At 45.0% G+C, this 23,565-nt stretch overlaps 1 protein-coding gene across 4 annotated transcripts in view; it reads left to right on the top strand.

Moving 5' to 3' along the window:
- The window catches only part of PSPH (phosphoserine phosphatase), a 186,839-nt gene that overhangs the window by 122,880 nt on the left and 40,394 nt on the right, over positions 1-23,565 (top strand). For all 4 annotated transcript variants that reach the window (XM_078679392.1, XM_078679391.1, XM_078679390.1 and 1 more), the window contains one exon: positions 10,307-10,465. In XM_078679392.1, the coding sequence (XP_078535518.1) occupies positions 10,307-10,465 (159 nt within the window). The remainder of the gene's footprint in view (positions 1-10,306; positions 10,466-23,565) is intronic.

Raw genomic sequence — 23,565 nt, 5'->3', positions numbered from 1 at the left:
TGAGCTCTATCAAGGGCGGTAACGGTGGATACGTATTTGCCAATCTCCTTGATTATGTCTTCTCCAAAAAGAAGGCCTTTGGGGTTCTGGGAGGGTTCTTTCTCCGCCATGTCACCTAATTTTGGGTTGATCTTGTTTAAAATCGATCTCCTGCGTTCAACGTTCAAGCTTGAGTTAGCGTTGCCAAGGAGAACGATGGCTCTTTGGCTCCATCCCCGAATGAGATCAACATTCAAGGGGGTGGAGGAGAGATGGGATTGTTCGGCCATATCAAGGATTCTAACGAGGGGTCCCAAGACGTCCAAGAGGCGGTCTTGGCAGCCTTTAAGGGCTCTCTCCAATCCTTTTCTGGGGTCTCGCCCTAATTTAAATAAAAATTTGATAAGATTAGGATCCAGGTTGGGGGTTTGACAGACCCTCTCATCAATGGTAGGTCTGGGGGATTCAGACCTCATTGTATTTCTGGTGTTTCTGTCCAATAGGTTTCTCAACCAGCGTGTGACAAATTTGGAAACATGATCCTGTGGGAACCATTTTGAACTGTTGGGGTGAGAGATGTTTAGGGGAGAAAACATCTCCTCTCCAACAGGATTTAAAATAATATTTTTTGAGGTGGGTTCCGAGTCAGATTGCGAGTTAAGGTCATGGTGGAGCTCATCCAGGTCAAAGACGAATTCGTCTGAAAGGTCTTTAGAGGAGTTATCATCAAAGGAGGATGAAGAGGAGTCGAGACCAACATTCTTACATTTTTGGTTAGCACTATCCCAAGGTGTGTCGCGAGGGACACAGTACATATTTGTGCCGCTATGGGCACCGGTCAAGGTAGTGTCCCGAGGGACATCAGGTTCAAGTGGGGCGCCGTGGCCACCCATCCAAAGCGAGGTGCTAGGACCTCCTGTAGCGTGAAAGGCGCTAGGGCCTGTAGTGCTTTCGCAATGTTTGGTCTTCTTGGGTCTCTTACCGTGTAGGGGAGGATCCTGAGGATCACACGGTCTTTTGGAGAGCATGACTTCTTTGAGAGAGGATATCATACATGACTTAATTTCCTGTTGAAGGAATTTTTTGAGTGAGTCGTCAATGGGGGCAGGTGAACTAGCGGTGGCATCATCAGAATCCATGTCAGACATGATGTAGTTAAGAGCCAGAAAAGGATACTGGAAGGTAAGATAATAAAGTTCTCCTCTCTACCTCCTCTTTCTCCCCCTTTTTTTTTGTTGTTGATTTTGATTTATATATATATATATATATTATTATTTTTTGGGATATATCTATATATAAAAAATATATAAATGTTTTAATTTATGGTTTGAAACTATTTTATAGGTGGATTTTATGGGTGGATTTAGGGTTAAGGGAACCCAGGTAGGTTGAAGGGGAAGGATAGTACTCAATATGTGGAGGAATTATTTGGGTTCTTATTAGGGGTAAGGCAAGGGTTAATATGTGCCAAAAAAACGATCTTTTTACAATAAGGAGCCAAAGCGCGATGAAATAGGGTCCCCCCGGTGGCTGATGCAGAGCAACTGGCAATTTTGCCGAAGAGTGCTCGAGCTCAGCCGCCGGGGAGAGGAAAGTCGCTTGAGAGGAGAAGCACGCAACGCGGGCGTTGCTAAGGTGCTTTCCTCCAAGCGGCGCCTACTCCGAGGAAGCAGAACCGAAGCAATCGTCGGAAGGGATGAAGCGAAGAAATCGCCGTGAGCAGTGACGGGACAGGGCGGGAGAGCGGCGGGCAATGAGGGGACCGTTGCGGGATCGCGCAGGGAAGGTACGAGGTTAACACCTAAGGACGACCGAAAATTGGAAGTACATGAGAGGGGGTGGGAGTGGGAACCAGCGCCACCCGGGGAATAAGGGAACGAAATCCTAGAAGGAAGCGAAATAAGGCATCAAAACAAGGTCAAACTCGACATTTCAACGTCGTATTGGCAAAAAGGCATCAAAATACAGTCAGAGAGAGAGATAAACGTAAATCATCGACATTTCCACGTCGTATTGGCAAAAAGGCATCAAAATACAGTCAGAGAGAGAGATAAACGTAAAACAGCCTTATATAAGCATAAATCAGGCCTAAAACATAAGGAATAGTCATAAATATTAGCATATAATGTGGAATTATCGGAGAGAAGGAAAGTAGCGACTTATCTGCTGGCGAGCCGCTTTTAAAAGAGGCAGATCATCTCCTGGATACATCCTTTGTTGTTAACTCTAGAACTTTATCCTTTATGATGTAGTGTGGCTGTGTGAGTTGCTTATTAAAGGATAATGCATAATGTAGCCTCCGGTCTTGTAATGAAATTCCCACCCTCACTGATCCCATCCTATATTTTGGTTCATTTTTGCTTGTATATGTCAGGATGTGGTCATATGGGCTTCCTGTTATAGGGGCTAGTGGGTGGGCATTGGGTGTAGGTTTTTGGCCGGTTCAGGTAATCAACATCTGTGGGAGCAGAGGACTACTCCTGCAGCAAGGACAGGACAAGAAGACATGCGAGGAGGTCATTATAGTCGTTCTTCAACTGTGTTCTATTTACAGAGTTGTCTGTGTTGATAGCTCCTATGTATATACAGCACAAAAGCATATATGAATGTTTATTTTGCAACCATTCCCACTCTTGCACGATCTTAGGCATGTAGATGTTATGCCTCTTGAAGTGCTTGCTAAGGATAACCTCATCTAAACCTTTTAGAATTTAGCAGCCTACAATTTCTACTCAGGAAAACACTTCGATGTATAGTGCTATGATGCCATCAGGTTCTATCCATGTCAGTGCTTAATTTGAGCCAGTGGCTGGTAACGGCCACCAACACTCATTTTTGGGGAGAGTCGCTTGTTTTTCTGCTTCAGAGATTTAACGAGACCCAGAGGCAAACAAAGTGGAAAGACTGAGAAAGATGGAAAACGCATCATAAAGTGAGAAAGCAGGAGCTGGGCGAAATATCAACTCACACCCCCGGGATACCCACCCAACCAGACATCACATAACATACTAATGTATGGCGATTTAAGCTAGAAGATAACTCCCGGACTGTCGTAAGATATCCTATCCAAGGTGTTCTGAGGTACGATGAGATTGTGGAATTCTTTAGTATAAATAATAATGAAACACTTGCAAATGTATGTTATAATATGTCAATGATGCAGCATCAATTTGTAACAGGAAATGTAAAATCCCAATAAACAAATTCAAACCAAAAAAAAGTGAGAAAGCAGGAGCGTGCAAGAGGGAGATAAAGAGGTAGGGAGTATTTGGTAGTGGATGAGAGAGGCATGAGGTGGATTCAAGCCTAAGCATCCTTGCTATTGGGTGCTCTGATATTTAATAGCACTATCCCTGGGCTTCTGGGTAGACCTTTGGGCTTCAGCACTCAAATTAAACACAAATTAAACGCTATCCATACTGGACAAAACTTAATAAATAAATAAATGATGGTGTGTGCATGTGTTGGTGTGTGACAGGACAGATTTACACTGCGTGCGTTATGTTCGACATAGGTCGTTGGTTGTGTTACTATTTGATGGTGGGCGCATGGATGTATGTGGTAGTTGTATGGCCATATGATGGTAGTTGTTTCAACATGTCGAGTGTGTGAATATTCATATATATATATATATACACACAACTTGTAGTGCGCTCAGCTGCCCAAAAGGGTTTCCCCTGTTTATAGTGGTTGTGTGAAGGTATGTTGGTGTGTGTGTGTATGGTTGTATGCTGATAGGTATGCGAGTATCTCTTGGTGGGTGTGTGGGCCAATGGTATTGGTTGTGTGGCGGTATATAACGGAAGGCAACAAATGGTAGGTGTTTTTTCATGTGGAGGTGGGCATGTGGACCTGTAATCGTACTATGGTTTGTATTGGTCTATGTAGTTGTTTATACAGTCGTAGATTATGGTGGATGTGTAGTTATATGATGGTGTGTGTTTGCATTTGATAGTTGGATGTGTGATGATGAGTGTGTTTATGTATGATGATAATTAAGTTGTTAAGTATCTGTGTGCATGTGTGACGGTGGGTATATTGTTGTGAGATGGTGGTTGTTTTTGAGATATATGAGAATTTGAGGTGGGTTTATGATCTTACGATGGTCGATGTGTGTAGAACTGAATTACTCGTAGGACTGAAGAAAGACCACAACAATAACTTAATTGTAAACCGCTTAAAAATGGTTTCCTTGATGAAAAATGAACACAACAGTGATGTCACTAAAATTTACAAGGGATCTTCAACCATAACTTCACTTTAACTATGTTTTTGCCGCTTTATGTTCCTTTGCTTTCAGCTTATCTTTGTCAATGCAAAGTTGTTCATCCTTGTGTAAATCCTTCTCGACCACACCCTCAAGGATCTGTCCTGCAAAAGTTGCTAGGCAACGTGTCTATTGCACAAGAAAACAAACCATCCGGGTGCACTTCTGCTTCATTGGATCTTAACCCGTGATGTGCATCTTAAGTTCGTAGGCACCGCTCGGGTTCCAACCCTGGGCACATCCCTCAAACTTAGGGAGACCTACTGAAGAGCGATACATTCATTGTCTGGAGCCCATAATTCTTTATCGCAAGGAACAATTCCGTCGTTTTAAGCTCGTCCATGCCACTACACAAGTTAACCAACTGCATTCAAATCAGTCTACACCCCCGCCCGGTCTACGACCCTTCTGCATGGGAACACAAGTGTCCTCCACAGCGTTTCAGCCATATTGTGTTTCATCAGTGAAGGGGGACATGAGTCCCACAAGGATGGCGGGCTCCACGTTCAGTCCTATCAGTGATGAATTTATGGTGGTTTCTAGACTAGAAGTCAAGTCACCTGATTCAACTGCGACTAAATCCTCCATCACACAATACAGAAAACAGAAAATGCACTTGGAGGGGACCCTTGAAGTCTTTTGTGTGAACCGCTGTGTGCTACAGCTTGCCTTTAATTTGTTTCGTATAGTTCCACAAATTCTTTATCTCCTTTTGTGGCAGTTTAAATTTAGCCTCAAGGGCTCCTTACCTGTCACCAGAATGTCCATCATTCTCACAACATTATGCCACCCTATCTTACTTCAACAGAGCATGATAGAGGAACTCTTCACTTGTCCTTGAAAGTAATTGTCCTTCTTCCAAATAGCATTTCTGTTTCTTTCGGTTCCTTGGATGACTCAGTGCTTCACTATGAATAACTGGCCTGCCCACAAAGTCGTAAATTCACTCCAGTTTTATTTCGTTACATGCCACAAAGGTCTGCCTTTCTCAGAATGTCTTAGAATTCACAATGAATTTAGGAGCAAGTGTTCCCAGGAGTGCTCTCATGCATAACCATGTATGCGATGGTGCATTTGCTAAAGCTCCTACATTCCCACCAACCGTTAGAGGTGATCTAGTGCCAAGAAACCCTGGTTTGGGTGTACGCTGTGCTTAACAAAACCCTAAAAACATGTAACGAAAGTAAACCGATGGTCATGACCAATTTTGCTGCCCTATGGTGCTCAAAATCTTTCATTTGCCACATTTCCTCATGGTGGAACATCCAAATGACCATGCATGGTAGATGAAACATAATTTGCTTTTTATATAGCACTTAATGTTGGTTTTTCTACTGTTTCCAAGCACTGTAAGTAACGGATGTTACTTTCACCGAATTTATTAATTTCAGAATGATGGAAGGATGAGCTGGCCTATGGGGACTCGTGGCCTCTAGATCACACACATATGTCAGCAGTAAGATCTTAAATCAGTCACCTGTTCTTGCAATGGTAAAAGCCTACAGTCATTCATGCATTCATCCTTCTTTTGCAGCTAGTTTGCTCTATATTCAGAGTACCAAAAATAGAGAGGGAAGAAACGTATACTCTGGGTGTACAAAACAAAGAGGGCAATAACTGTGCCTCTTATATGGAATTGGTGATAAGGTAGCCACCCTAAATCGGCCAAACTGACATATTTTTTTTATCACAACCACCTAATGGCAGAGCCAATGGATGCTTCGCTTTTGGGTTCGCCCTTGTAACTGAACGTGGAGATGCAGAAGACGGGAGATTGAAGTCCAGCCTTGGAATGGCGGCAGCCCCGTTCATATCTTCCTCTGACTCAGGAGAACTGCAGTCCCCGTCGTGTTACGTCTGCTGATTGTGCACAGTACTATTGTGGTTGGGTGTAGGTTAGTGAGTTCAACGGAGGAGCTTTATCTTTGACACATTATTCAGCCACGCAGCAGTTTGACAGAAGAGTGGACAGACTTTCACCCTTAGATAGCTTGTTCATATCTTGCTACAGGCGGAGTCCATTGCTGGCTTGCGGATGCTCAGTGCTCCCAGTGACTCCTGTGTGGTATTAACAGGCCTAGCCAGCACCAGTTTCTGCAGAGGGGCACACGTGGAATGAGTAAGGCATCTTAGACAACCCTTAATCCAGAAGAGCTAGCACTCTGAATCAAAAGGTGGAAGCACTTTGTAAAAGGAAATGACAGTGTTTTCACATAGCACTTAGCAATCACATTCATCCTTCAGCTTTGTTAGGTTGCGTCTGCGAGACAGCGCTAGCTGTGTGGTTGTAAACACCTATTATAAGCTTACTAAGAACTAACAGGGGCTTACATTGGCTTTGTCGCTCTCATTTGCATGCTTCTTAATCGACGGCTTCCCTTGTCCCAATTTGTCCATCTTGTGTTTGACCCTCCCCAGAACACAACCTCCAGGACTAGCATGATCTCATTGTTTGCTTCTTTGGGGTTAAGCTAGTTTCATTTCACTCACTATTGTACATGGAAGGGTAGTAGTCCTTCAAAGTAGAGTGGCTCGCCACATTTGGGACATCATAGTAGGGGGCCTAGGTATTGTTGGCGTACATGTGGTGATCTACCTTGTGGCTAATGATGGTCGCTGGAGTAGCCAAGTGGGTGTTAAAGGATAGTGCAGGTAAGGAAGACCCTTGGAGTAGGTCACATTTCACTTTAGGGGTTAGGAAGCTACCATGGTTCACTTGCTGGTTATGCTCTTACCAGAATGGTATTTGTTTAGTGACCACAATTATTATTTGTCCTTCTATACAATTTGCCACATGATATACCCGGGGAATTTGTGATGCAACTCTCTTCAAATGTAACCTCTCCTAATGTGAGGTGGGAATGACCACTCCTTTGTAATTAATCCACGAATTAATGAGCATTGTCACCGGTGCTAGTTTAAGAGAACCCCAGGAGCTTCCTTAAAGAGCCACAAGAAGTAGGTACGAGATTTCCCTTTCAAGCAGCAACGGTGCTCTCATGCTGCCAGAGGGGATGGTGTCTTAAGACCGGGTGTTTTACTTTGCATAGGATGGCAACATTCTCTGCTGGGCTCTTGCCTGCTCTGTCAAAGTGAAAGAAGTTAACATACATCAATCAGCAATCACTCCTGGCAAATTTGTTGAAACCAGCCCCATGCTACAGGGGGCGACATAACTAAAGCGGGACTATTGTGTCAAACCTTGGTCATGCCAGCCCATCCTGCTCTGAAAGCATTGCCCTAGCCTGAAGTCCTCCAGGATAATGCCAGAGTAGTAAGACGGTTTGTCCAACTCTGACGTCAATTCAACAAAATGTCCGGGGTAGCATATGTGACATCACACATTCATACTTATGATGACATCAAACAATTGACTCGCTTAGTCCCTCAACAGCCTCCTACTTGCAGTTAAGGGCACTAGGGAAAGGGTAAGGAGTTCAATCTTCAAGATTCCTCTGTATCTTCTGTCCCTCAGCTGCATTTATGGACTCTGTCTGGGCACCACGGACGGAGGTAGCTGTTGTCTACACTTAATTGACTTCTTGTCGACGTCCTGTTTGTTTTCCTGTGCACTGCAGTGACAGCTCATAAATGCTGTTAGCGCATACAGAGCTGCCAATTACATGACACACGTGGATTCCTGAGCAACACAACTAGTTATCAAGAGGATTATGTATCAGACGACTAACAGGTTGAGCAACCTTTGAATGGGGAACGAGTTGGTAAACAAGGTTAGATCATAGCTGAGTGTAAGCCGTCATAAGGAGGTAATGAGTGCTGTGGAAGCTAGGTGTGGGTTAATCCTGACCTGGCGGTCTCCACAGCATACATATGTGACATATCACAGAGGATTACTTGCTGATGAAGCAAAGATCTGCCACAGGGTTGTACATAGGAGGGAGTGAAAAACGTGAGGCACGAAATTCAAGTGCCAAGAGTGTGGTCAGGAAGGTAGAGGCAAAGTGTAATGTAGAAAAATGCAAAGATGTGGTTTTGGAGTGTAGGTGCCCAGGGAAGCGGGGCACGGCGGGAGGTGAGGGCTTACAGGAGACATTTTGTAGCCGACGTGCACTGTGTGCTGACCTCAAAACAAATGAACACTTTCTAACAGGGCTGTGAGTAGAGGAAGAGTCATGCTGGGTTGCATGGAGAAGGGTAGGTTGTGTTAACGCACTGTCACCACTGTCTAGTCGCTGTTTAAATTTAAATTGTGTCCAGTTCCTGAAGACACATGTAGAGTATTCATCCCACTCCTGGAGACTACTTCTGAAGTACTGTACCCAGTATGAGGGGTGTGTCTGGAGTATCATGAAGAGTTCTGGATAGGGTGCCCTCCTTTCTCCATGTCATAATGAACATTGTTTCCAGTCTTGGCCTTTAAACCCACAAACTCTCGGTATTTGTTGTGTTAGTCTAATCAAATCAGTGTAAGAAAATACGGACTACAAGACCCAGAATGCATGTGGTTGCCACATTGAAGGACTGGAAAGTGTGATGACAAGGAGTGAGGAGGCCGCCTGTGGAGGATTCTGCCAATTTCTCGAGGCCAGGTGGGCAGTATAGTGTCTAGTTCTGAGAGCCATGTAAAGATGATTGTGTTCAATTTGGGAGGATTCATCTGATGTAATGTGTTCAATTATGATGATCGAACCTGTAGTAATGTGTACCATTCTGGAGGGCGCTTCGGGACTATCGTGTTCCTCTCTGCGGCCACCTATGGGTGAAGAGTCCAATTCTGGAATCCTCAGATGTAGTGATGTGTCCGGCTTTAGGGGCCACATCTGGGGGCGAGAGTATCCTATCGTGGAGGCCACTTGTAGAGTAATGTGCATTCCTAGAGACCACATCTGTCCTATCATGTCCGGTTCTGGAGGCTACATCTGGAGCAGTGTGTCCTGTGCTGGAGATCACATCTGAAGTAATGTGCCATGTTGTGAGGGCCGCATGTGAATTGTAGTGCCTGTTTCTCGAGGCCTCTACTGAAGTATTGTATTCAGTACTAAAGCCACATTTGCACTATTCTGGCAAGCTTGGAGGTCCTGGTTTTTTTTTTTATGGCTCCATTTCTGGACTCCCTTCACTTCTGAATCCCACATTTACTGACTGACAGAGTTGCTCTCTAGTTAGGTTTGCATTACGTGAATACCGAATCCTACCTATATGCGCATATTTATATGACAGCAGGAACACACACACAAAAAACTCGAAAATATTTGGGCCAGAAGTTGAAGAAACCGACTCTTAAACCAGGTATTCTTCATCCGCTGCCGAATCCCTCGCTTCCTTGTAGCTGCTGCCGCAGCGCGAGCCGCCTACTTAAAACCCAGAATGCCCCGGGGTGAAGCTTGGTGCCTGTTTGCCGGTGTTTGTCTTCAGATGGGTATCGCCTGACATTAAGAGTTTTTGACAAAGTTTCTGTTGTCCCTCGCTCAGGATGAGTCAGCATTAGTGCAGCCTGGAGGCATGAACTGCTTCTGCATACCTTTCAAGGCCACCACGCTGTGCATATCTTAAGGTACATATCCATACGTGTACTGTTCACGTATATGAGAACTGTAGGTACTGGGAGCCTGCCTGGAAGCGAGGGAGGGAGGGAGTCCATCTCAGCTCACAGTTCTCGAACAGAACTCATCTCCGTTCATAAACAATCGGCTATTCCGGTTGCTGAGTGGTTCAACAGTAGGGTCCATCTTGGGTAACATGACCTTTCCAGGAGGTCAGCAGAGAACTGGCAATGAACCTAGACTCTAACTGCAGGTGGGAAGTGGAGTAACACAAAATGATATTGCCCACTTGCAGAATGCGATTGGGGGTATCTGAGTCTCCCATATCTCACATCTTGTCAGTGGCCTTGGGCTAAATGGGGCTCTCCTGAAGTGTTAAAATGTCCCCCAAAGCATTGCTGGTCCCCCTGTGCCGCAGGGCTTGCATTATGCCCATTGTGGCAAGGCGGCCATCAGGTTTGGTTTTGCGCTGTAAGTACAGTTGAGTGCAAATGGCAGCAGTTTGTTTTCATTGTTGTATCGGTCATTTCACCTCTATGGTTTTCTTCTCTTGCAGCAGAAACAAAGCCATCAAAATGACCACCATAACGGAGCTCAAGGAACTGTTTCGCAACGCGGACGCGGTCTGCTTCGATGTGGATAGCACCGTCATCAAGGAAGAGGGCATCGACGAGCTGGCCAAGTTCTGCGGCGTTGGGGATGCCGTGGCAGAAATGTATGTGTACACCTACCTACCTCATTTTTGCTCCTTTTTGAATATATTAATGTGTTCAGTACATAACATGTACAACCTTGGCAGGGCAACCTGTGCATCCTACAAAGAAGAATGGATGCAACACTTCATCACATATCTTGAAATTAACAATATTTACTTTCTTGATAATAAATTCCTTTCAGATAGTATATGTGTTACTATGTTGAAAGCACTGTGCATGCCACAAGGAACGTGGCATGTGGTGCATTCCTTTGTCCATATCTAATTTCAGTCAATCAATAACTTTATTTCGGCCACTAGGACCATAAAAGTACATCATTACAAAAGTCGCAACCAACATTACAAAAGATAAAATGTGTGTACACTCACAATCGTATATCTACAGTCACTAAAATTATAAGGTAGCATCCTTCAGTTATCTTTAAAATCATTTAAAACAACCCTTAAGTTGATGTCAGGCTAACATTTTCATGGTTAAAAAGAATGGATAAAACAGAAAACTGAGATGGAGTTCCCTCTTAGCTAAACCCTTTTGCAGTTACATTACATGGTACATCCCAAAATGTCACTTTAGAAAGCCCCGCCGCATATGCCACATAGTGTTTAGAAAGCGTGATGCAGCGAATACGAGTGGAGAGTGGGTATTGAAATTCAAATTCAAAATAGTCTTTATTTCGATATTTTTCAATAATAAAAGACATTTACATACTTGCCCCCCCACACATCAGATAGTGGGTATTGTATTTTAGTAGTCGGTAGGCCTCGAGGCAACGCCTAAACCCTAGGTTTCTACATATTGGAATTAACCAGCGTTTGCGTGGCAGGTGGTATGCAGGGCAGAAAAACAATACATGGATTTCAGACTCTACCCTGTAATTGCACGCAGGACAATCTTCCTTGTTCTCTGTGGCCCATTTGCTAGCATAGCTCATTAGTGGGAGGTTCCCCAGCCTAAATTGCATATACAATTTCCTAGCTAGTGGGGGGTAAATCACATCCAAGAAGCGTTCTTTTCTATATACATCCTTTACTTGGAGGAACTCTGCGGTCATCCGACCGCCAGTAGTACTTTCCTGTTGGGCCGTTAAGTTGGATTGTCTATAGTGTTGCATTAGATCTAGCCTGGATACTAGTGGGCATGATGACTCTGGCGTTTTCCAGAGGTCCTGCCTACCTAGCCTAGCAAGGAGATCCCTTATGTGGCAAAGCCACAGTATTTTCTTGGTAGTTGGAATAGACAGGATCTCCCTGAGCTCGGCTCTGTAGCAGGACAGCTCCGGAGTTGCCCACACCCTGCGCCGGAATGTAATAGGCCTAAGGGCAATCTCCTCATCAAAGGACCTCATGCCCATGTCCAGGCAGAGAGGGACTAGGGGGGTGCTACGAGGAAGGCCCAGTAACTGCCTCATTAAGTTGTTCTTTACTTTCATGAGATTAGACAAAGAGTAATGCCCCCACAGAGTTCCGCCCCATATAAGGTGCCCCCCCCCCCTTGCTTGGGCTTTATATATCTCAACAACGGGGGCAGCTGGCTAAAACGTGGAGGTTCTGTGCAATTTCTTGATCTACCCCCCCTCCCCACAGTCTGTGTTAACCTAAGTCCTGCTTTGGCCAATTGGGACTCCCACTCAAACTGCTGATAGAGTAATACCCAAATACTCAAATATCCTCACCCTTTCCAGGGGTGTGCCATTTAGGGAGGGGTTTGAAGTAGTGGTTTTGAAAACCATATATTTGGTCTTGGTTACATTGATCTCCAAGCCCCTCATATTACAAAACTCCGCAAAGCCATCAAGGGTGCGTTGTATACCAGTAGGTGATTTGGACAATAACAGAGTATCATCCGCAAACATCAACGCAGGAACCTTCCCCGAGACTAGCTTTGGGGCGTCATTATCCTTAATGTTTTCAGGTGGTCTATGAGCCCATTAATGTAAAGGCAAAATAGAGTTGGGGCGAGCACACATCCCTGCCGTACCCCTTTTTTGACAGGGAAGCATGCAGAGTTCCCCTTATTTTCCGGATCTTACTTGTGCATAGTTCCCTGAGTGGAGCCTCACTAGCACATCGAGGAGGTACGGTGGAATCTTAAGCTCATTTAGTACTTTCCAGAGTTTCTCCCTTGGAACTAGATCGAAGGCTGGCTTAATGTCGACAAATATAAGATGGAGGCTGCCACCCTCTATGGTCACCGTTTTCCAGTAGACTAGTTATAGTCTGAAAATCTGGTCAACGGTTGACGTATTTGTTCGGAAGCCGGCCTGATAGGAACTTAGGATCTCCTGCTCCTCTATCCAACCCTGCACGCGGTCCAAAAGGACCCGTCCCATCAGTTTTTATGTGACGTCAATTAAACTGATGGGTCTGTAGTTCGAAGGTAGGAGATTGTAACCTTTTTTGAATATGGGAACTATCTCTGCTCCACACCAGATATCACGGGGGTCCATGCCCTTCAGGATGGCATTAAATAGGGCACACAGATAGGGGGCCCAAATTTTGGGTTCCATCCAAAATAGATCCCCTGGAGTTTATCTAAACCTGGCGCTTTATTGCACTGCAGTTTGTTAATAGCACTCCCACTTCAGTGTTGGTGATCTCCCACATCCCCTCTTGTTAGGACTCCAAGGATGGGCTCGGAAAGCCAGTGGTAACATCTACACCATCCTTCCCATCATACAGTAACCCGAAGTGCGTCTCCCAGACTTCGGGCAATATATTAGGCTCTAAGGTGGGTCGTCCTTTCCTGTCCCCTGAGCTTACTATTGCCCAGAATGATTTCAGATCTTTGTCGTTCAGGGCAGTCCTAAGGGCTTCCCGTCTGTCTGATTCCCAGTTTTGCTTTTCCTTTTCGATGGTCCCTTTGTACCTTGTCCTGGGCAGTTTGATTTATGGCCTGTCCTGTTATTAGATAGCGTTAGTGCATTGGTCTCAGTAACAGAAGGGGGTGACGGATTGGACATGGCCATGTTCCCTGTTTTCAGAATCACTATCCGGGCGTTGAGGTCACTGTCCTGTCTCTGGTGAACATAGAAGTCGAGGACCTTTTCCCAGGATCTAGTTTCCACCAGGATGTAATCAAGCAGAGAGGCCTGCTCTTCTCTGTTGAACGTGAACTGGCCCAGCTGATCAGATTTAGTCCTCCCATTACATGCTCTCAATGAGAGGGCCAAAGTAAGTGAGTGGAGTTGCATCACCAGTGGTGACTAAACTTTAATCGGTGTAATCTGTGGGTCAGGTATCGACCAGTGCTGGTCTTCTTCTGTGGGCGCACATAGATTTGGATTGGTTAGTGGCTCGAATCGACAATTAAAGTCTCCTTCCACGATCAACAAAATCGCTGGGTCTAGGGTTAGTATAAAGCGCCCCAAATGATCTATGACGCTGGATTCCTATCTGTTGCTCATGGGTCTAGAGGAGACATTGATTTAGGGCTAATGTTGTCTTTGTGGAGAATGTCAGCAGGACACATTGGGTATCATTAGTGGGCGATGTCATCTGCTCGGCTTTACAGCCGAGATGTGTACCCACCCAGATAGTTAAACCACCGGAATGTCTCCCCCTCCCCTTGTAGTGGCCGGCCATAATGTTGAAGGACGCAAAACCCACCCTCTGGAATTCTTCCCTCGCCCATGTCTCTTGGAATATGCAGATATCGTGGTTATCCACAAAGTGTCCCCATTCTGGGCAGGGTAATTTGTTTAAGTCCTGTCAGATTCCAAGACAGGATCTGCAAGCTGCCACCCTGTTCTCTTGTCCGACACTGTGCCTCGAGGGCGGTGGCACTTGGGGTCGGAGGGTCACCAGTATAGGCTCTGGGAAGACTATCAGGTGTCCCGCCCAGTTCTCCTTCTCTGTTTATACCCATCAGTGCAACTAAAGGTGAGGCTTCAGAGACCCTTCTTCGCTGTGTCCTGACTCTTGGCGGGCTTTTCCACTGGGCATTGACCAGGCTACTACCCCCTGCTGTTTGAGACCCACTACGCTCTGCTTCTTCCCTTTGTTCTTGCCATAGGATTTTAGGGTTATCCCCTTCCTGGGGCCCCTCCCCCAGTCAGTCTACCTCCTCCAGACTTTCATGTCTGTTATTCGCCGAGATGTTAAATTGGGGGCGCCTATTATACGTGTCCCATCTTCTCTCCTGTGCGTACCCAAGGCCCTCACTTGAACTGCAGGTGTTGCACTATCTCTTAAGGTTATTTGGTGATGAGAATAGAAAAAGTCTAAGGGGCGGAGGCTGATTCCTGTTGGAACATTATGGCAATTAGTGGTAGTGTGGATTACGTTTCTTGACGGTGATGGGATTTTTGAAATGAATAACAACACACTCACCTGGGTCTACTTTCTTGCGATTTCCCAACCACCCTTCTCTTCGGACCATTATGATCTCCCCTGCTCTAGCATGCTCAAAATGTTTGTATCTTGCAAGCCAGAACAGGCATTTATTTCTGAGTTTGAGTTGGGTCTCCTTTGCATTAGGTGCCATTGGCGGGGTTCCTGTCAATATAACAACATATGGGGCACATGCCGGGGGAAGATTTATGTAGGGCAGGTGGGTATCATCAATCCCATTCCTCTCTGCATTATGGCCTTGCTCTGTTTGCCTGCTCTTTTTACTGCTAGCATCTGAAACTGTGGGGTGGGGTTTATTACTACTTCTGTCGGCAAGAGGTTCAATTTCAACTCTAGGGTCATGTCTAATAATACTATTTCTCTTCTCCTTGCAGCCACCCTCTTCCCCTAACTCTTGCCTCGTAGACGACTCCTCCGTGGTACTCTCCCCCCCCCCCCTCGCAGTTATATGTATTGTGGTTGAAATGTCCACCTGGCAACCTATTTTAGTCCCTCCCCTCACTTTGTTAGTAAAATAATTGTGTTGTGCTGATGGCCCTGCAGCCCCTGCTGCCAGTGCTTTCTCCAATGTATCAATTCTATTAATTACAGAGGCTAGGTCTTTTATGAGTGTGGCTCTCACTTAGTCATGAAGTGCCTCCATCAAGTTCCGTGCCCACGGTGGGTGTGAAATATCTCCACTGACACATTGGTGGTTATCCCGGTTGAGTTCCTGCTTCATGACCCCCACATGGTCAGCTGCGGTCTCCTCACAGGGCTTTTTTTTCCTGGCACCGGCCTCAGAAGTGAGTTTGCGTTTGCAGTTCTTAGGCATGTTTGCGCATGTTTTACCCTTGCGCGAAACTTTCTTTGGTGTAATATCCCGAGTGGGTGTCAAGCTGGGCTCAGCTAACTGTGATTGAGTTACAGTTATCGATGTGGACGGATCTGGCGCTTGCATAAATATGTCAGGGGTGAGTGACAACCTGCTCAATTTCAGTATTCACCACCCCATTAGCCCTCTGTAGCATTTTGTCTATTGATGTTGGGGGGAGTGGGGAAGCACTAGTGATTTTATTTCTGCCGAGTCCTACCCTTTTACCCATTTTTTCCATCACCTGTTCCCCGATTTATACACCCAATTTAGCCTGTGATTGGACAAGGGGGTATCACCCAGCACCACAATTACAGCATTAGTCGGTGTCCCAAACAGCCCCCTTTTCGTTCGTAGCCCCACCAAGTTCCGGGGATTTTAGTAGCTTTGTGGACCTGACCACGCTGCAGTCTATACAATGAGTGGAACAATGCTATAGTTGAGTATCAGAGTCATAGTCATACAGCAGTGGGTCAGACCTGCTTATTAGTGTCTCAGCCTCTCTGCCACAGAGTCTATAAGGGAGGGTGTACTGTTGCAAGTCTTACCCACTATCTACTGGGACAAGCTGTCAGTGCGTGGATTCCGCCGGGAGGCTGCCCTGCCCTGCCTCTTCCTGGCGATGACGGGCACAGGACGGGCCTGCCCTTGGCCCGGTTTCGGCCTGCGCGCGTCCCGGCGCCGCAGTGATATTAGGCGCTTTTTCAGCATGCCGCCGATGACACGCTCCTCCCTCCAGAGGAGCAAAGAATCCTGGGACTTGGTGTCCCCCGCAGCACCAACAGGACCTCAGGGCAACTGAAGATGCGGCCAGATAACGCGTCCCGTGCCGCGGTGATGGTAGGCGCTTTTTCAGCGCGCCGCCGATGACACGCTCCTCCCTCCAGAGGAGCAAGGAATCCTGGGACTTGGTGTCCCCCGCAGCAAAAACAGGACCTCAGGGAAACTGAAGATGCGGCCAGATATCTAATTTCTACCTTCAGCCGGTACTTAATGTATAGTCTGGGTTACTGAATACCAAGGCTGCCTAGTCTTGAGTCCACCTTCTGCCTCTATCTACCACCACCTTACACTCCTTGTACCTTTATGTCACCCTTGGAGGTTCTTTTTCATCCCTGAGCTCTCTTTGTTACTGCTTTCTTATCTTCCTTCCTTTCTGCCTGTGTCTCTCTTGTTGATGATGAAAAATGTGCTCTGGTGCATAGAAATGAAGGCTGCTGGGCCCCATCTGCAACCGTCAGATCGAATCAAGCCCGGGCTGCAGCTCTGTCATCCTGCAAGGGAATGCAACCGGTTGCTAGGTAGAATCATGCCACCCTGGTTCCCTGTTCCTGCCTGAAGACTGTGGCTGGGATTTTTTAATAAACATGTATTGGTTTTTCCCCTTAGAACATCAACAGTTTGATTTTGTGTCATTTTAGCATATTTTGCAAGTGTCCAAGTGCATTTACATCATGAGCGAGAAAGAAGTATATTTTTTACTGGACATTTCCATAAAGCATATAAAAGAATATTAGGTATACTTTGTTATAGTAGGATTTTCTACTAACTATTCAGGCGCTGAGGTACATTTCTGATTTCTTGCTAACTCTTTCCATATATCTAATTCTTCTTGGAGTTTCTCATCTGTCCTAACTAATTTCATTCTGATGTCTTCTGCTAGTGTCCTTTTGTTACTGTGTTTAATTCACTCTCCTGTCTTTGGGGCCTTGGATCCCAACCAGTTTATTGCTATTTGCCTTTTTGCGGCAAAAGTGCAAGTTGTACAATTTTTTTTTTTATCTTAATTTTTGAGGGTTAGAATCCATACCCAGTAGACATGTTTATGGTACCAGTCTAATTGTAACCTGTGTGTTAGATTAACTGTATACCTATCCAATAACTCGATGCCCATAATTGTCTATTTTTTAACAATCCCGTACCTAACGGAAAACAAATTGCTACTGGAAGGCGACAGGGGTCACACCTTAGCACCACTGATGGTGTAGCGTAAGTCTAATGTATAAAGTTAAAATCCAAATGCGGTATGTGACATTGACAAATCCATCATATATAATTACAAAGGCGTTCGATCACATTTTTTTGTTGCCTGTACCCCACAATGTATTACTTATTTTTGTTATGTTTTTAGTCATTGTGTGGTGGTGTCCATTCAGATTATTCAATAATATACATTCTATTGCTCAGACCCATCCAGACTACATTCCAGTGTCTTCCTTCTCTTTAGCCCCTGTTCGCCCTCATATATACATCACATAAACCTGGGTCTTGGCACAAGGTGCAGAAAACATTCAAACACTACATCTTCACAACATTCACTGTCACTCCTGTAGGAAGAGCTCATTCCGCACCTGCATTGATTGCTAATCTGCGGATCCTGACCGTAGCCTTAAGAAAAGCTGTACTACAGCCTGCCAAAGGAATTGGTCATTCCTCATTTGCAGTGTTGTGCTTCAAGGACTCTGACCACCGATTCCAACCTTTATGCGCACTGTGATGCCTTTGCTTCTGCTGGTCTGTCTCTAGCCATTCCACCTGTCAGTTGATACTGGCCTTGCCTCTGTGTTTTAGGTTCTGTTCCCCTAGCCTACAGTACATATTCACCTAATCTCCTCCAAAAGGATTGAATTGTCAGTCTTCTGCCAAGCCCGAACATCTTAATTCTCTTGGTATCCAGCATTAGCGTTCTTGCGAAACCCACCAGGACTCCGAACAGCTAGTTACAAAGTTGTTTACGTTTTATCTTCACTTCCATTTCAGATTTATCTTCTGGGTGTCCGGTGGTTTCACTGCCCACCACTAATCCCCTGATCAGTTCTAATTTTCCTGGTCAAGGATAATTGTGGAGAGTTGTGTAGCTACTACCTACCACCTGCATCCTGCACTCAGGTAGGTTGACTTTTGTTTGTATTACAGCTGTATAGCCGTGAAAGGTGGGCAGGTGGATCCCTGGACTTCGCCTTCCATATTTTCTAGTGAACCGTAAGTTCACTTGTCAAGAAGAGTTTGATCAGTGAACTCTCTCAACTATTCCTTCACAAGACTTCTTCTTCGCTCCTTCCAGAAATTGCTATATTTTAAATTTGTTTATGTAAAAATACATGAATCGGTTTTGCCTAAGCCCACAGATGGCGATCTAAGTAGGTCCCTGCTCTTTAGTTGACCAAAAACATCACCATGGCCAATTTTTACATTTTTTCCTTGCTATTAGTGATTAGTTTTTCTTTGCTATGCGATGTTAAATACAAACTGCTATGCAAATGTTTCATTTCATTGTAAAGGTGTTAATTATCCAAACAATAAAGATATTTTATTTCATTTCAAATGACATGAATCCAAGTATAATCTAGTTTTTTTCTCTACCTCTCCTAATGCCCAACACAGAAACATAATCTATTGCACTCATTTTGCTCTTGTTGTCTTGCTGTGTGGGTATGTCTTTCCCAACTACTTTTCTTGTATGAGTTATATGCTTACGCAAAGAGAACAAACTACTGTGATTTTTTTTGGGAGGCAAATCCTCTTCCCATTCTTTTTTTATTTTTTAATTAATTTGATTTTTATAAGTTTTTGTTAATTTTTTCTCTTACTTGACCCCTGAATCAAATCTACATCTCATACTTTTTTCTGACAAAAATCATCAGATTTTAGCGAAAAGTTATTTGATACTCAGTGTGTCATTCCTACAAAACTAGTTGACCGCTGTCCATTAAGCAACTGCTAATATTTGTCAATTAGTCTTAACACACACTGGCTGTATCCCAAATGTCTCTCACAGAAGATATGTTCCTGCTGAAAGTACATGATTGATGTCATCTCCTTCCTAGCTTTGTATCACTTAGTGAAGTATCTTAGGGTTTAAAGTGATATTGCAGTTGCTGTAAATTCTGACTAAACCCTGTCTCTTTGAAAATGACACAGCGTTTCGGAAACTCTGCTTAAATACCTGAAAAGAACATGCAGCATTGCTTATTTAATGTTTTAGTGGTATTTGGAGAAATGTGTCACAAGCAACGCCTATCAGAGTAACAACATGGCGAAAGTAGAGCTGCTGTGTCCATGCAAGTTATGAATGAGATTCGCCCATACTAGAAAAAGGGAGGCCTGCTTGCTTATCCTACAAAGCCTGTCTCGTGCATTTGATACACTCAATCACACAACACACACTCCTCAAACTCTGGAGTCTATCATAGGGTTCTGCCATCATTGCTCAGTTGTTTCCTTTTGTCGTACAAAACCAAGCTGAACTGGCAAAGTAGAAGATAACTCCTCTGCAGTCCCCATGCAATTCACTGAAGGCCAAAACCTCTATTCGAGGTACTTTAACTGATTTGTTTTTTACCTTAGGCTGATGATACTAAGCTGTAAAGCATTAGTAAAGCATAATGCCATCATCTGTTAAACTTCTTAGTCATACACATGTCAGTTGTGTAAGTATTGCGCCCACCTGGGCATTTTCCAGTCGTTGGTCATGAAAATGTATGACCTGATTACCAAGTATGTTTTCTCTTCTCTATTCTTAGGCAAGGATAGGTGTTGTCGTACACTCCCCTCACCTTCAGCATCAGGAAAGCATGATGTCATCATCTGTTAAACTTCTTAGTCATACACATGTCAGTTGTGTAAGTCTTGCGCCCACCTGGGCATTTTCCAGTCGTTGGTCATGAAAATGTATGACCTGATTACCAAGTATGTTTTCTCTTCTCTATTCTTAGGCAAGGATAGGTGTTGTCGTACACTCCCCTCACCTTCAGCATCAGGAAAGCATGATGTCATCATCTTTGTAACTTCTTAGTCATGCACATCCTCCTATTGAATTATGTTGTAGACCCTGAGGTTTAGAAAATACTGAACACTTAATCAGTCCATCTCAGGTCTGCCCCAGGTTTGGGATTGTACTGCATCTAGGGCTTACCCCACCCGTCATTCTGCTCGACAAAGAGCTAAAGACTCTCTTGTTGAATAAGTACCTTGAAGGTTGAACCATAAACAACTTTTTGACACACGGTCTTAGTGCCTCTATGATCACTTACCGGTTAGTCAAGTTGATGTCAATTTCGTATGATTTGCACTTTGCATGCCTTTGTTAATATGATGTTCAATCTGTAACTTTATTGTTCTCTCCCCATACTATCCCGTAGGCCATGGCAATCCCTATCTTTCAGCTTTTTGTCCTTCTGGTATCAATTGTGTTAGTCTTGCACCCATAAAGGCTTTTCCAGTCATTCGCCGTTGGAACGTATGACCTGGTTAACTAGTATGTTTTCTCTTGTTTACTCCATTAACAAGGATAGCATTTGTCACAAGCTTCCCTCGCCCTCAGCACACTAATCAGATATGTTTCTAGAGACATCACCCTTCCCAACAGTCAACATGTTGAGGGTATAATCCTCTCTGTCACTGCCTTTGCTCTGTGTCCCCTGACTCTTTTACTGTCCCCAGTCAAAGATGTCTGGACTGTTTCTACTCTCTTCACGATTTGTTGCTTCGGTATACGTCCCGCTGTCTCTCTTCTGCTTGCTATTGCACAAACCACATATCCCACATTTGGATAGACGCAATTGAGACAGGCTTATCAGCATCCCCTGTGACTCAGTGCACTTTGTCTCACTGTTCTGTATCTGTGTTAGTACCGTTATGTCATACTTTGGAAACTCCTTATGTTACCTAATGCTCGGCTCCTACCTGTTCAGTCACTTCTCAGTCTCGACTCTGTTCCTGCTCATATTATTGATTGCTTATGAATTGTTATTTATTTGCTTTCTTCTCTCTGTGCATGCTTCCTTAACTCAGCCAAAGGCAAAATCAAATGCCAACCATGATGCCGGTTTTTGCCATCATCGACTTCATCTGTACTTGAAGGCGACACCAATGCCTGCCAATCTGTCAAACCAAACTACTGTGGCATTACTCTGAAGATCACTGAGACAGGCTCAATGATGGTTGTTCTTGGACACAGTTTAGGAGACAAATGGGTTTATTTTGAGTTTGGCGGATCAGGCATCCTCCAGCAAAGGGCAGATGTACTAGCCGCCAAACTCACAGCTCCTACACCCATGTAGAGTATAAGACTGCGGAGCTACGGCTGGCTCTGCCATTTGACACCCTTAACCTGACGGCCCATCAGCCTGTGGTGCCAGATCGTCGAGGCGGTCAGTTTGCCAGAAATAGTCAAGCGTCCCTGTATTGCAATCATTCACTATATACAACATATATGGAGAAAACTACAGAACTGATACTTTTTTTTATCCAAAAACCAAGTATGCCGAGGAGTGGGGGCTCAAAACACTGGCATCCGTCTGATGCAGTGCTCTTCCTTCATTATAAAAAGAAGGTAAAAAGACCCATTGGTGAGGTTGCAGTTTAGAGACTACTAATTCTGTAAACATGGTAAAAAAACAAGCATTGGCATTGCCAATAGGTCTCGCTTGGGGACCTTATAAGTATTTAGTTTTGCAGCACAATATCCTTGTTGCATAATCGGATATTGTGCTGCAAAACTAAATACTTACTGTTGCTATCTCTTCTTTCCTTATTGTTGTTTGTGTAAGGGGTGTTTTCATTGCTGCCAACATATTTCCTTCCCTGTTCGTGTTTGTGTGAGGGGCGTTTTTCACTGCTGTTAACTCTTCCTTCCATATTCCCTTTGTGTGAAGGCGTTTTCACTGCTTCTAACTCTTCCTTCCCTATTCTGTTTGTGTAAGGAGGTTTTTCGCTGCTTGTAACTCTTCTTTCTCTATTCTGTTTGAGTTAGGGGCGTTTTCAGAGATGCTAACTCTTCCTATCCCGTTCTTGTTTGTGTGAGGGGTGTTTTCTCTGTGGCTAACTCTTCTTTCCTTATTCGTGTTTGTGTGAAGTATGTTTTCACTGCTGCCGACTCCTCTTTCCCTGTTTGTGTGAGGCGCGTTTTCCCTGCTGGCGCCCAACATGTCCCTCCCTATCCTTTGTGTGTGGTGGTTCACTGCTGCCCCCGTGAGAGCCCCTGCTCGGTGTGTGTGGGTAGTTTCCAGTTCTGCTTCCCACCGGTGCTTACTCTCTCTTGCTGCTGTTCTGTCCCGCCATTGAGTGCGAGGGGAGCTCGCGCCTCTGGTCCCTGGGATGAGCCTATTGCATCGATCTGCGTCGCGCGCCAGTGCAGATAGCGGTTACAGCAGCATGCATCTTCAACAAACAAGCTCCACTGCGGGCAGGTAGTATTTAAAACCAGGAGCCCGAGTGTAGTTCCAGGACGGCCAGAATCCGAGCTTGTTAATGGCCCTTTATTAACGACTAGTGCGTAGTTGGAGGGCTGTGTTAATTAGGAAACCCTGCATTTCACAGTCTGCTAATTGGAATGTCAGGGTCATCAATGCCGGGAGGGAGAGTGTGTCGGAGACGTGGGAGCGAGAGAGGCAGTGAGTGGATTCGTACAAACATCATGGCACGACAAATCAGTGTGCATGTGTGCACGAGAGTGAGTGGGTTTTCATGAGAGGGGGTGGGCGAGCTTGCCTCCGAGAGAGTACAAAGGTTATGGGACGGGAATTAACTAATGAAGTGCACATGTGTATATGTGCGAGATAAAGGAAAAGTTAGCGTGTTTGTGAGAGAAGTTGTTCTGTGCACGTGAGAGATATAAGATGAATGAACTTTAGAAAAAAAAGGATTTAGGTGTAGCGGTATGAAGAGGAAGTAGGACAGGCAAAGAGAGAGGATGTGAAAAGGTAGAGGAAGGAAGAACAAATGGAGAGGAATCGGAGAAAGGGAGCCGAGGGGGTGCGAGGGATGAGGGAACACGGCCTGGGGGAAGCTGGCTGGGGAGGGGGAGGAGAAATGCAAGGAAGGCTGTGTGCGGCGTAATTAGGGGAGGAGAAGCCGAGAAGCCGCAGAGCGCACGCTGGGCGAAGCCCTTTGATGT

The sequence above is a fragment of the Lissotriton helveticus genome, chromosome 3_1, assembly GCF_964261635.1.
Source record: "Lissotriton helveticus chromosome 3_1, aLisHel1.1, whole genome shotgun sequence".
In the NCBI taxonomy this organism is placed as follows: Eukaryota; Metazoa; Chordata; class Amphibia; order Caudata; family Salamandridae; genus Lissotriton; species Lissotriton helveticus.
This window is presented reverse-complemented; position numbering and strand designations above follow the sequence as displayed.